General features: G+C 49.7%; 3 protein-coding genes across 7 annotated transcripts; 2 read left to right on the top strand and 1 right to left on the bottom strand.

Moving 5' to 3' along the window:
• Positions 1-506: 506 nt before the first annotated feature.
• On the bottom strand, positions 507-8,840 carry anapc2 (anaphase promoting complex subunit 2). Of its 2 annotated transcripts, XM_054758397.1 has the most exons (14): positions 8,640-8,840; positions 8,155-8,404; positions 7,760-8,081; positions 7,551-7,683; positions 7,290-7,476; positions 7,109-7,228; positions 6,918-7,035; positions 6,662-6,843; positions 6,449-6,590; positions 6,299-6,374; positions 5,714-5,914; positions 5,517-5,649; positions 5,195-5,436; positions 507-5,121 (listed from the first exon to the last, which is right to left on the bottom strand). In XM_054758397.1, the coding sequence occupies exons 1-14, from the start codon at positions 8,712-8,714 to the stop codon at positions 4,912-4,914; spliced, it is 2,391 nt and encodes a 796-aa protein (XP_054614372.1). In that variant the 5' UTR covers positions 8,715-8,840; the 3' UTR covers positions 507-4,911. The 2 variants fall into 2 exon arrangements, with proteins under 2 accessions (XP_054614372.1, XP_054614373.1); XM_054758398.1 differs by lacking the exon at positions 507-5,121 and having other exon boundaries at positions 5,291-5,436; positions 5,500-5,649.
• Positions 1,380-4,829, top strand: si:dkey-16l2.16 (ras-related protein Rab-35). 2 transcript variants are annotated; one of them, XM_054758408.1, is made up of 7 exons: positions 1,380-1,738; positions 3,087-3,450; positions 3,539-3,589; positions 3,851-3,974; positions 4,057-4,181; positions 4,256-4,380; positions 4,447-4,829. In XM_054758408.1, exons 2-7 carry the CDS (start codon positions 3,396-3,398, stop codon positions 4,594-4,596), a joined length of 630 nt encoding a protein of 209 aa, XP_054614383.1. In that variant the 5' UTR covers positions 1,380-1,738; positions 3,087-3,395; the 3' UTR covers positions 4,597-4,829. The 2 variants fall into 2 exon arrangements, with proteins under 2 accessions (XP_054614383.1, XP_054614385.1); XM_054758410.1 differs by lacking the exon at positions 1,380-1,738 and adding an exon at positions 1,817-2,403.
• A 544-nt stretch (positions 8,841-9,384) lies between the features above and the next one.
• On the top strand, positions 9,385-11,758 carry rnf25 (ring finger protein 25). 3 transcript variants are annotated; one of them, XM_054758405.1, is made up of 10 exons: positions 9,385-9,480; positions 9,792-9,863; positions 9,984-10,080; positions 10,142-10,209; positions 10,275-10,344; positions 10,429-10,500; positions 10,558-10,698; positions 10,769-10,858; positions 10,920-11,057; positions 11,119-11,756. In XM_054758405.1, exons 1-10 carry the CDS (start codon positions 9,416-9,418, stop codon positions 11,647-11,649), a joined length of 1,344 nt encoding a protein of 447 aa, XP_054614380.1. In that variant the 5' UTR covers positions 9,385-9,415; the 3' UTR covers positions 11,650-11,756. The 3 variants fall into 3 exon arrangements, with proteins under 3 accessions (XP_054614380.1, XP_054614381.1, XP_054614378.1); XM_054758406.1 differs by having other exon boundaries at positions 10,275-10,500; positions 11,119-11,305; positions 11,467-11,598; XM_054758403.1 differs by having other exon boundaries at positions 10,275-10,500; positions 11,119-11,758.
• Positions 11,759-11,838: the final 80 nt, after the last annotated feature.

Consider the following 11,838-nt stretch of genomic DNA (forward strand, 5'->3'; position numbering starts at 1 on the left):
TTCATTGCTGTGATTTGGTTGTGTGGCCAGTGGTGTCCAGCAGAGGCGGCTAGCGACAATAGCCGTTCATGTACACGCTTTCCAGTATTCTAAAACGTATCAGCCTGTACGTGGCGCTGTAGGTCATACCATAGACGAGCGCTACACAAACTTAACTTGAGACAAAATTCAAATATTGTCACAAAGACAACTTAAGAGTAAATGATTATTTCAAGTGATAGCTATTATAATACTCTAATCACGTTCTTTTCCCATGACAATCACGTGATTATTTGTGAAATGGTGACCAGTCCAAGGTGTACCCCGCCTGTCGCCCGAAGTCAGCTGGGATAGGCTCCAGCATGCCCCCGTGACTCTAAAGAGGAGAAGCGGTATAGAAAATGAATGAATGGATGGAATATTTAGTGTGAATGGTGACACGCTTAACCTCATGTCAGCTGTCAAGATGGCCTGCAAGTGAAAAACCCAACCGGCGCTAACGTGGTAGTCACGTGATTGGACCACCAACACTGTTGGCTGAGTCAGCGCCATTCAAACGTAATGGTGACGTCACCACCTGGATACCAATCTATGGCTGGGTCTCAGTGAAACACTCCCATCAGTGTACTTCAATATGTACGCTGCCAACACTGTGTACTTACTTCCTGAGTGCGGCAACATCCGCAAAGTTTACCTTCTTATAGGCTCCTGCATACCCTTGCGACCATAATTAGGAGAAGCGGCATAGAAAATTTTGGATGGATGTTTACCTTCTTCTCTTTTTAATGGGGGATTGCAACTAGAGATGTGCGAGTTTTGAACGAGTCCATCACTAATTGCAACCACTCCAGTTAGCCCCGCCCCATCCAGTGAGCGTCCATCACTGTACCTTGATGTGTAAGCTGGACGGCTCCTGGTACCAGGCTGCGGTGCTGTGGGCCCACGAAACGCGGGCCTGGAGTGAGCGGCCCAAATGGAGGTCTTTAACAAACTGAGCAGCTTCAAGGAATTCTTTAAAGCAGGAGGTTGGGGGCCTCATGGCACCTACTGACAGCGGCACCAGGCCCGGGCCACCACGTGGCCCCTCCTGTCCCTCTCCAGTGTCTTCGTGGTCAGCGTGGGTCTCTGTAACCCACTCTGCTGGCGCTGTGCGACTGATCCATCTTTGTTGAATTACACTGCAATCATTCTATCTTCTTCTTCTAAAGTGTTAGGAGCGTGTGTATGTTGCATATTTCTTTCTTCCATCATGAATGATCATCTCCAGCTGAAATGAGGATTTAATGTTTACTTCGTCACTTTTCAGTCTAGGGTGGAAACTATAGATTGTGGCGTTTAATGCCTGAAATATGAGTCAATCGCTGTTGGAACAAACCAGGATGTCTCACTTTCATTTCCTCAAAAAATAACAAAGTATGATCCTTCACTTCTTGGAGCGTTCTAAAGTTATTTGGAGTTATTCTGTCTAACTTGTACTTGTTTTGTTGAAGTGTAGCATTAAGAATCTTACCGAAGCAGTTGTGATGATAGACGTCATGTGTACAAATACGTACATACAATAGATTTTTGCCACGGAATTATTACATGTGGCTGACGCTGCTTTTTCCCACGCGCCGTGAAGGCAGCATCCTATGATAGCGGGTCATCAGGTGTGGTCGGTACCAGTACCAGACGTTTGGACCGCTGCTGAGCTCCACTGGACTCTCCCGAGCAGAACAAGGCCTTGGCGGCACTGTTGCGTCGTTAGCACGCAGCCACAGTAAGCTTACACATTTGGACAAGTTTATGTCAACTTTTGTTGGCAGCGAGACCGCGTCAAGTCCAGTTCTGGCCTGTGGGCAACCGGACTACACGTTTTCATGTTATGTCGTTTGGCAGCGTTGTATGTTCCTCCTCATGAGTGCGTTGGATATAACAAGAACTACGTCCACTTTTTCAGTGCTTTTTCCGCTCGTGGTCGACCAACATTGCGTGACAAGCGGGAACGTAAAGTCTAAAAAATGAATGTTCCAAGTACAAAATGTGTGTGCCGAATTGAAGATACTCTCTAAAGACGTCAGTGGATTCCAAACGAGCAGCACCCGAGTGATTCTTTTAAATGTTCGCTTGAATTTCGCAAAGTCTAGAAGCTAAAAGTGAAGTTTGGCTCAAAGCCGGAAGGTGTTTGTGTCGTGACGTCACTGCAGCGCTGCCGAGCTCGCCTAATTTCGTTCAAGTTTCAAAGCAGTTAATTTAACGGGGATCAACACACCTCATTTGAAAGTGATCAAAGCGAACTACTGAAATAGACCTGACCGATGGTTGGTGATAGTGTATTCCGATGCCTTTTAAAAACAGGAACTTCCAGGTGTCTCGTTGGAAGACATGTAGTTCTTAAATACATTTAATAACAAAATGACATTTTGTACATGGCTTGCGGACGGGGTGAGCACGCCATTATCTGATGCATGCTTTGAGATATCTGTAATGTGTTTGGATTTGTAGTATTCATTGAATATCAACTAGTCGAGCATAGACTTTTTTTTTTAATACGTTCCTTAGCAATACTAGCCATTGTTAGCATTTACACGGAGGTTACTGTGTGTATAAAATCATTTGCTACAAAAGTCAACGTTAAATGAAGTCATTTACAGCTTTTTCCCATTGGGAATGCGGAAAATTATGATTTCCGTTTACAACATGTAGTTCCGGTTTTTTAGTGCGACGTTTAAGTTCTTATATCTGTAAGTTCGTGATATCCTGGCCCTAATTTAATATCAGACGCAATTGACTTTATTCAACTTGAACAATTTCTGAATGTAGTCATTAATTTAAAGCTAATGTCTGGAAGTTGAACAAAAAAGGCATGAATTTCATTCATTTAGAAAAGTGTCAAAAAGTCCCTCAGCTCAACGCTAGCGTCCTGTGCTGACTAGAAATAAGAGGATGGTTTCATGTGGTCATAGAAGTAAATCCTTGCGTAAGTTCCAGGGCTTCCATGTATTGAGGGAGGCTAACGTGCTAGCTAACATGCTAGCTGCCGGCAGCTGTAGCAGGAAGTTGTAGTCCATGACTCAGCAGGGAGGAGCAGCTTAAACCCAGAAGTCTCCTTTTTTGTCTTCATTTAGGCCACCTCTTCTAATGGAAGCAGCGACCATTCAGCCTCCAGTCAAGTGAAAGTGAAACTGTGGCGTGGAAAGAGGAACTTGAGGTGCTGTCATCAAGAAGCGTTGCTGATCTTCAGGTTTGCATGCAGAGCTGTGATTGGTGTGAGCATGAGCCAGCGGAGCAGAGAGCAGCCCAGACGTCCTCTATTTCCACTCTGGATCTGAGGGACAATGTCTACTCCTGCTTCTTGGTCTTAAACCTAAAAAAAAAGACTGGACCCCGCCTGCCGCCGCCTTCTATGACACGCCTTCGTCTTCTTTGTCGTCATAATGGCGAGAAAGGACTATAATCATCTCTTTAAGTTGCTCATCATTGGCGACTCCAGTAAGCGTGACTGCACTTTGTCTTGTCTAACTTCACATTTGGTGTCTCATCACTATTTTTGTCTTATGTCCGCCGCCATTCCTCTCAGATGTCGGGAAAAGCAGCCTCCTGCTCCGCTTTGCTGACAATTCCTTCTCTGGTCAGTTGGCCTCTGCATTATAATATTCATAGTATTCAAATGGTCATTGGTATGTCATCAAAGAAAGGCATGGTCAGTGCATCACAGCATATCATAGCAAGGAAGCCCCCTAGTGGCTCTGAGCCAACCTTGTGATTGTCACACCAATATTCTCCACTGGGGGAGCACAAGGTTTTGTTAAGTAGCAAAGGGTGAAGGAAGCATTGGGGAAGTTTTAAGTTTCTTCTGACCTCTGAGTGGCGCCTCCCGGTGGTCCAACAGGAAGCTACATCACCACCATCGGCGTGGACTTCAAGATCAGAACGGTGGACATTGACGGCGAGCGTGTCAAGCTGCAGATCTGGGACACGGCGGGGCAGGAAAGATTTCGAACCATCACATCAACGTAATGAGCGTTTAGTTCAGAAGACAAGCACCACACTGGTGACTGCAGGACCTGAAGAGATTTGTGTTGTGTGTGTATGTAGGTACTACAGAAATACGCACGGTGTCATCATTGTGTACGATGTCACCAACCCCGAGTCCTTTGTCAACGTCAAGCGGTGGCTCAATGAGATCTCTCAGAACTGCGACAACGTCTGCAAGATTCTGGGTCAGTTGGTCCGTCTGATGGTGATGATGATATGCAGAAGAAACAAAATGAATGTTTGTTTTTTTTTCACTCAGTGGGAAACAAAAACGATGACCCGTCCAGAAAGCAGGTGGATACCCAGGATGCACTGCATTTTGGGGAGTCTGTGGGGGTGCGTGTGTTCGAGACCAGCGCCAAAGAGAACATCAACGTAGAAGAGGTGATTGGCTGCCTGTTTGCACGCGTACTGTCAGCTGCTATTGTAACCACGCGTGGTTCCGTCCAGATGTTCATGGCCTTCACCCACATGGTGCTGCGGGCCAAGAAGCATAGCCAGAACCGAGCCGAGAGGGATCGTGAGCGTGAGAAGGACACGGTCAACATCAACGCGCAGAGAGAGCGAGACCGCAGGAAGCGAGGCAAGAAATGCTGCTGAGAGGACAGGAAGTAACCTTCATCCTGCCCTGCTTGTGTTCTTCTTACACTTGAAAAGGACTCGTCAGGCGAGAGGACCAGGAAGTAGAACACAAACAGCGCCACGTTGTTAATTTGCACTTTTCCGTGCCACAATCAAACGTCACTGAAAGGGAAGTTACTAGGAACTAACACGTGCTAACATGTGATCAGTAGCGTTGATGTTTTTAATGTACAATAAAGTCTTACCTCTAACACGCCTAACAGTTTTTCAACACACATCACATCATGAGCCACATGCTAGCAACACTCCAGTAGGAAGCGCCTGAATGCAGCATCAAGTGGTCTTGGGAAGCCTGTAGACTCCTGTGGAGAACATCAGCTGATGGTCCCTGACCTTCCTCTCCAAGAACGCCTCCAGCTCGTTGACGTCCATCTCCGTGACAACGGGCCCCGTGGCGACGAACATCCTCAACATGGAGTGGATGCGTTCTAGCGTCATGTTATCCAAGTTGGTCAGCATGGCTTGGATGTAGGCCCAGAAGAGCTGCGTGCAAAATCAGACACGCTGTTCCACCACATGTCTTTACAAAACAAAATGGCAGCTGACGGCATGTTACCTGCAGCTTCTCCTCCCGCTGCTCTGACTGTGTGGTGGTGTTGGAGTCTCTCTCCTCGTCACTGTCAATCAGCATGACTCCCCTCTCCATCTTCTCCGTGGAAGATCCCGTCTCCAGCACACTGTAACGACCACCGCCCTCCCCCCGAAGCACGCCATGCTGCTGCCACAGCACCAACTTCCTGTGGACCACCTCTTTGGGAACGCCCATCTTCACACTCAGCTCCTCCAGTGTCCATGAACCTAGTGCACCGCAAATGAATTAAAAAAAAACAAACAAAAAAAAACTTGTGTACGCTGAAGTACCAGCTAGAATACTCTACTCTTGTCCTGAAAGTGCAGGATGATGGCGGCGTGGACTGGCGAGACAGTTAGGTTGCTCAGCGTGCGGTCCTCCAGCTCCACATCCAGAGTGACGGAGCCCAGGTGAGGCTTCCAGCTCAGGGTCCTCATGGCCTGAAACCACCATGTTGTCAGCGCATGCGCATCTGACCAGCGTGCACATGCCGACACTACTTACCTTCAGTTTCTCGTAGCGCCGCGTGAACGACTCCATGGCGTGGCAGATGAGAGGCGGCAGCTCCAGTTTCTCCTCCTTCAACTGCGGCCAGAACTCAGATGACATGATGATGGCCGACAGCCACGAGGACGCAGGCTCCTCCCCTAACCTCATGTCCTCCTCACTGATGTTGCTGTTGATGCGCCGAGAGTCGGCCATGTCCTACGCGGCAGCAGAGACATGCATCACGCTTCCATGCACACAATATTCCTCACGCAGGATATAGCAAATACGACATGTACAGTAAACAAGGGTTGTAGCGTACGCTGGTGCCTCGCCACTCCAAGAGTACCTGAGAGCAGCGAAGCGTATTCACAGGTCAAAATGCGTATGAAAGTGTGAAAAATGCATAGGTGGTGGCAGGTCTGAGTGTGTAACTGTGACCAGCATGTCACATGCAGCACATACAGCATGAAAGCTGATAAACTTGAATGGACTGTGTTATTTGTAGCGTGTCACATACAGTACAGCACAGCACAGGCCACAAGAAAGAGGAGGAGAGCGGTGTGTTGTGCTGGCATGATGATGTCCAAGATGACAACGTACCTTAAGCATGACCTCGCAGTAATGCATGTGCGACTCTCCAAAGCGAAGCTTCAGCAGCTCCACGTTCCGAATCTCCCTGAAAGAGTCCGCAAAAGGAGAGGCGGATCAGAGACGTGGGGTGCATCCTCCAGTTGGAGGAGAGCGCCGTACCTGGCGGTGTTGTAGTTGAGCTGCTGCAGCAGCCTGTCGGCCAGCACGGTTCTGTATTCGTTGATGAAGATGTCTTTGCTGCCATAGATGCTGACCAGCAGGCTGATAATGTCGGACGAGCGCCGCTTGGAGCCCGTCTTGTCTGACAAGCAAAGGTGACGTGAGCAACACAACTGAGCTAAAACTGCCGTGCGGTGTGGTGTGTTCACTGACCGGCCACGGCGTCAGTGGGGTCTGGGGTCCAGCCCTCCGGCTCGCCACCTTCCTCGTCGCTGTCCTGCATCTCCAGCGTGACCGGGTCGCCTCTGGATAACTCGAAGGCCAGATCAGTGCAGCCTGTCACGGGGTCTCCTGTCAGACCGTCCACAATCTGCCGCACTGTGTCCTCACGCGTCCTAAAAGAACAACATTAACTCAAATTTCCCATGTTTGACTGGGACTAAGGGGGTATGTCCACATCGGGAATCACCTGAGGTATTTTCGGATGGGCTGGCAGGCCACCTGCAGGATGACCATCGACGGGTCGAGCTCGCGAAGTGTCTTGATAGCAGAGATGTAAACAGTGATGATGTCAGACGTGTGAACGCCTGAGGAGAGAGGACACGATCCATTACTCTACGTACTGTCTCTTTAAGACCGCAGCAGACCAGCACAGCCCACCAGGGTGCAGCAGACGGCTCTCAAAGGTGGATTTGAGGGAGGTGAGGAGCTGCTGGCGTTGGTTGGTTCTTTCTAAACAGAACTTGAGATCTTCAATGGCAGCTTTGGATTCTGGGAAATCTGAAAGACGAAGATTATGATAGTAGCTTTAAGTTCAAACATGTTGGAGATCCTCCCTCACCTCGGATGATGCTGAAGAGCTCTTCGATCCTCATGTTGACGTAGATCCTGCAGAAGAACTGATGCATGTGGCATCTCCACTGCTTCAGCACCAAGCTCGAAGATGGAGCGCTCTGGGCGCCGGGCCCCTCACGGATCTCTTGGCTGGCGAACACTCGACCCAGCCAGCCCACCACCAGCTCCAGCCACTGCAGGCGAGAAGCCGAGGCGTGAAGAGGAGCTCCCGAAGAGCACGCGAGACGCAAAGCAGCACAAGCGCTACCTCCTGAAAGTCGAGCAGGAAGGAGCGCTCGTACTCGCCCCTGCAGTGCTGCTCCATCCACTGCTCGATGAGTCTGTGCAGGATGGAGGTGATGGCATCTGAACTGACCCACTCCAGCAGCTCCATTTTGGACCTTCAAACACATTTGAAGACAGGAGAAGAATGTGGTGCACATTCAAGAGGTGCTAGAAGCATGGACAACAACTCACAGAATGTCACTGAGCTCCTGCAGATGATTGAGGGCCTCCTCACACCAGCACTCGTCCATCGGGACAGCACAGCCCGGGCACTGCCCCCCCTCTGGAGCTTCAGAACCCTCGGCCCCGGCCTGCCCCTCCCCCTCTTGCTTGATATACACAGAGAAGGTCCTGCTGTAGAACTCCAGCACTCGATCTTGGAGAACCTGTGATGGGGGGAAGAGGAGGAGACCTCTGATGATGGTGTAGGCCCTCTCCTGGAGGGCCCGTGGTCCCAGTGCACCCAGTCCATTTAGGCCCTTGTCCTGCCAGGTTCTGAGCCTCTCCAAGCCAACTAGATGAACAAAAAGAAGAATCAACGCCAAACTTCAACATATTCACCAGCTGGCTAGATTTGGACGACTTGCCCAAAAACGGTTGGAGGCGTTCAAGTAGAGTCCGGAATGCAGTTAGGAGAACCCAGGCCCGACCTCTCTCCTCCAGCTCGTTCTCCACCTGACTGAGTCCAGACCAGAATTCCGGAACCACAGAACAAGACAGACGCATCTGCAGCGTCTCCAGCAACCAGCTGACTAGCAGCGGGCCCAAACCCTGATCACACAACAAAACCACAGAGTCCGAGAGGTTCTGCTCCACCGCCTGGCAGCCAGGAGACATCTGATGCAGACGGGAACAGAGTCAGACATTGAAGAACGTGAAGGAAAGGGCCGTCTACACACGTCTTCTCATCATGTTGACAACACTAACACAACACGAACAGTTTTAACAGGCGGAGCCAAATTAGGCTACGGTATTTTATGGGCGAACCAAACTAAGCTTAAAGTCATATTTATATTTGAAATGTTTAAAACGTTGAATGCTTTTTTTCAATGAGACTAGCATAAACACCCACCAGAACTGCAGTGACACTTTCCCAAGCTTCGGCTGCTCCAAACTGAGGTTCGGATTCCATCACAATTTCATTCATTTTCAGCTTCGACGGAAGTAGAAAATGTCGGTCACCGATTTCAACTTCGATAGTTTAAGAGGACGCTCGAGTGTTTATTTGTAGCACTTTAGCGCTGCTCATTTTGTGGTACTACTTCGTCTGCTTTTCTTTCTGACTTTGTATTGATGAAGACACAGTGCTGCCCCTAGCGGTCCTAATGAAAACACACTTGCAATGTCTTCCAGTGGTACTGTATTGTTTAAAACCCTTATACTGTACAATAAAAGTACATCAAATTAAAAAAAACAGCAATATAATATTTTGTTGCTTAATTACCTCTAGTAGCAAAAATGTACATTTGAAAATAATGACTTTCCAGAAAAAAAGGGTAAATAGGTGAACCAGCACCCCACCTGAAAGGCCAGAATTTGTCTTCTTTTCGGACTGATTACTGTGAAGCAAACGCATTATTTTACTGGCATGGCTGTTATTTTGAAGACCGGCCTTTACTGGCTACATAGGATATATAATACCGACCTTGTCCGAGTGTTGTCGAGCGGACCGGAAGCTGTGCTACTCTGGCAGGACCGGTGAGAATTTTTTTCACGAAAATCAAAATACGGGACACTACTAAAACAAAGATGGGCAAAATACCGTAGTCTCTCAGTGAAAACGTGAGGGCAATGTTCAGTAGTGTCACTCTCCCATACAATAGAGGGCGCTCCCTCCGCAACGACGTCATGTCAGGTTATAGAAGAAGAACTAGCGGCGTTCTGTGGAAAACAATCATGGCGATGGAGAGCGAGTGAGTTTGTAGACAACTTGTCTGAGTGATCGTCGTCAAAGTTGTTTACATTGAGCCGCAGTTTGACGTCGATTGTGTCAAACTTGGTCCTGATGGTGCTAAGTAGCCCCAGAGCGTTCAGCTAACATGAGCTAAAGCTAGCTAGCCTCGATTGCCTGACAATTTGACAGCAGTTGGAAACGATGACAAGATTATCTTTCACATTTCATATCATTGCTTCATAAATCTACGTGTCGTGCATGGTCAAAGGTAGACATTAAAGAGCCAGTAGTGAAAAATATGAATTACGTTGACGTGTCTTCCTCTTGCAGTGTGCAGTGTGAGATAGAAGTGCTGCAGTCCATCTACTTGGAGGACCTGCAGGTCACCAGGACACAGGACAGGTGATGCTGTCATGTTACATGCATATTTGATGGAATTACACCACAGTTGGATAAGCATGATGAATAGTCCCACTGGACGTAGCATTATGTACGCATTAACACACATGTGGTGGGGTGCAGGCGCTGGGAGGTCAGCCTGGTTCTGTATCCGTCCACAGCCGAGGATTCTGGCTCTCAGTTTGTCCGACTCACCTTGACGTTGACCCTGGATGAGCAGGTAACACCTCCGCTCCAGCAGTTAGGATGTCACACGTTTATTTCCTGTGTTGTGTTGCTAGTACCCGTGCTCGTCTCCACACATCTCCATCCACAACCCGCGAGGTCTGTCAGACGACAAGCTGAGCAGGTGAGCCGGCAAAGACCGACTTGTTTCACAGCTCTGCTGCCGACTGACGCCATGTTCCCTTCCAGTGTGCACAAATGTCTGCAGATGGAGGCGGAGTCGTGTGTCGGCTCGCCCGTCTTGTATCAGCTGATTGAGGTCACGGGCTTACTGTTTACCACCTCAAACAGGAAGTGCAGGCAAAGCGGACTCACATTTTATTATTTATTCTGTGTCCCCCAGAAAGCAAAAGAAATCCTGACTGACAGCAACATTCCTCATGGAAACTGTGTCATCTGCCTCTACGGCTTCAAGGTGACGTCATGCTAATCATTCAGCACTTGTAGAGTCTTTGCTAACAAATGCTTCCAGGAGGGGGAGACGTTCACCAAGACCCGCTGCTATCACTACTTCCACTCACACTGCCTGGGCCGCTACGCCAGCCACTCGGAAAAGGAGCTCCGCCTCCTAGAGAAGGAAATGGCAGAGGACAAGACCGCAGCACGCCATCAGGTCACACATCGCCAGCCGCGTTCCACCATGCAAGTCACCTGGATGTGCTAACGAGTCGTGTGTCCGCTAGGAGCTGACAGTGGTATGTCCCGTGTGCCGCGAGCCTCTGGCCTACGACCTGGATCAGCTGCTGGCCAGCACCGCCCCCCACCTGCCCGAGGTAAGACACAACTGTACAGGTAGAGCGGACGTTAGCTTGACGGCATGTTGTCGTCATCCAGTTGGACGGCGCGGCCATCGAGTCCAGCTTTCAACAGAAGTGGCGAGAGCTTCAGAAGGTTCTGGAGAGACAGCGGAGGAGAGGTGGCGTCATCGACCCCGAGGTGGAATCCAACCGTTTCCTCATCCACATCAACGAGGTGAGCGAGTCACATGACCCTGCAACACGACGTCAGCTGGGACCTTTGTTGTCCTCCACAGGCGCCACTGTCACCCATTGATGTAGAAGCCGTCCAGCACCCCCCGCTACCCTCCACCTCGCAGCAGTGTCCTCCGCCATCACAGCACTGTACTCCTGCACCGACACACTGCCGAGGCGCTCAGGCCCACAAGCGCCACAGTCATGGCAGGGGTCAAAGGAGAGGCGGCGGGCCCAGACCGCATCACGGTAGGGGTGCGCCCATCACGGAACACCTGGACCGACTCCGTCTGTCCTCATACGCCTCCGAGGGGCCACTGCGCGCCAACGCTGAGGAACGCACAGACGTGAAAGACACGTGTGAGGCAGTCCGCTCTGAACCAAACGCGAACCATTTCACGCTTCTTCAGGCAGGAAGTGACAGCCTCAAGTGTGCTGCAGGGGGGCGGGCCCAGCGTGGAAGAAGAAGAGGACCCCACCCACAGCACTCTACCCGTGGGGACCCCCCTCAACACCACCACTGGGACCCCCGAGCTCCAAGAGGGGGGGCACCCCACCAGCAGAGGGTGGGGGGCAGAGAGGAGAGGCTATGACCAAAGGCCACACCAGGTCAAGAGAACATCCACAACACACACACTCTCATTCATTCATTAAATTTCTCTGGAAGCATTAGTGTGGTTGTTTATTTTCATGTCCTGTCTGTTATTAAATCATTATTTTTTATATTTATTGTGATATCTTAACGCAAGAAGTTGGGATTAAAAATTATAACGGTACCTTTG

Source organism: Dunckerocampus dactyliophorus, chromosome 18, assembly GCF_027744805.1.
Source record: "Dunckerocampus dactyliophorus isolate RoL2022-P2 chromosome 18, RoL_Ddac_1.1, whole genome shotgun sequence".
Lineage (NCBI taxonomy): Eukaryota > Metazoa > Chordata > Actinopteri > Syngnathiformes > Syngnathidae > Dunckerocampus > Dunckerocampus dactyliophorus.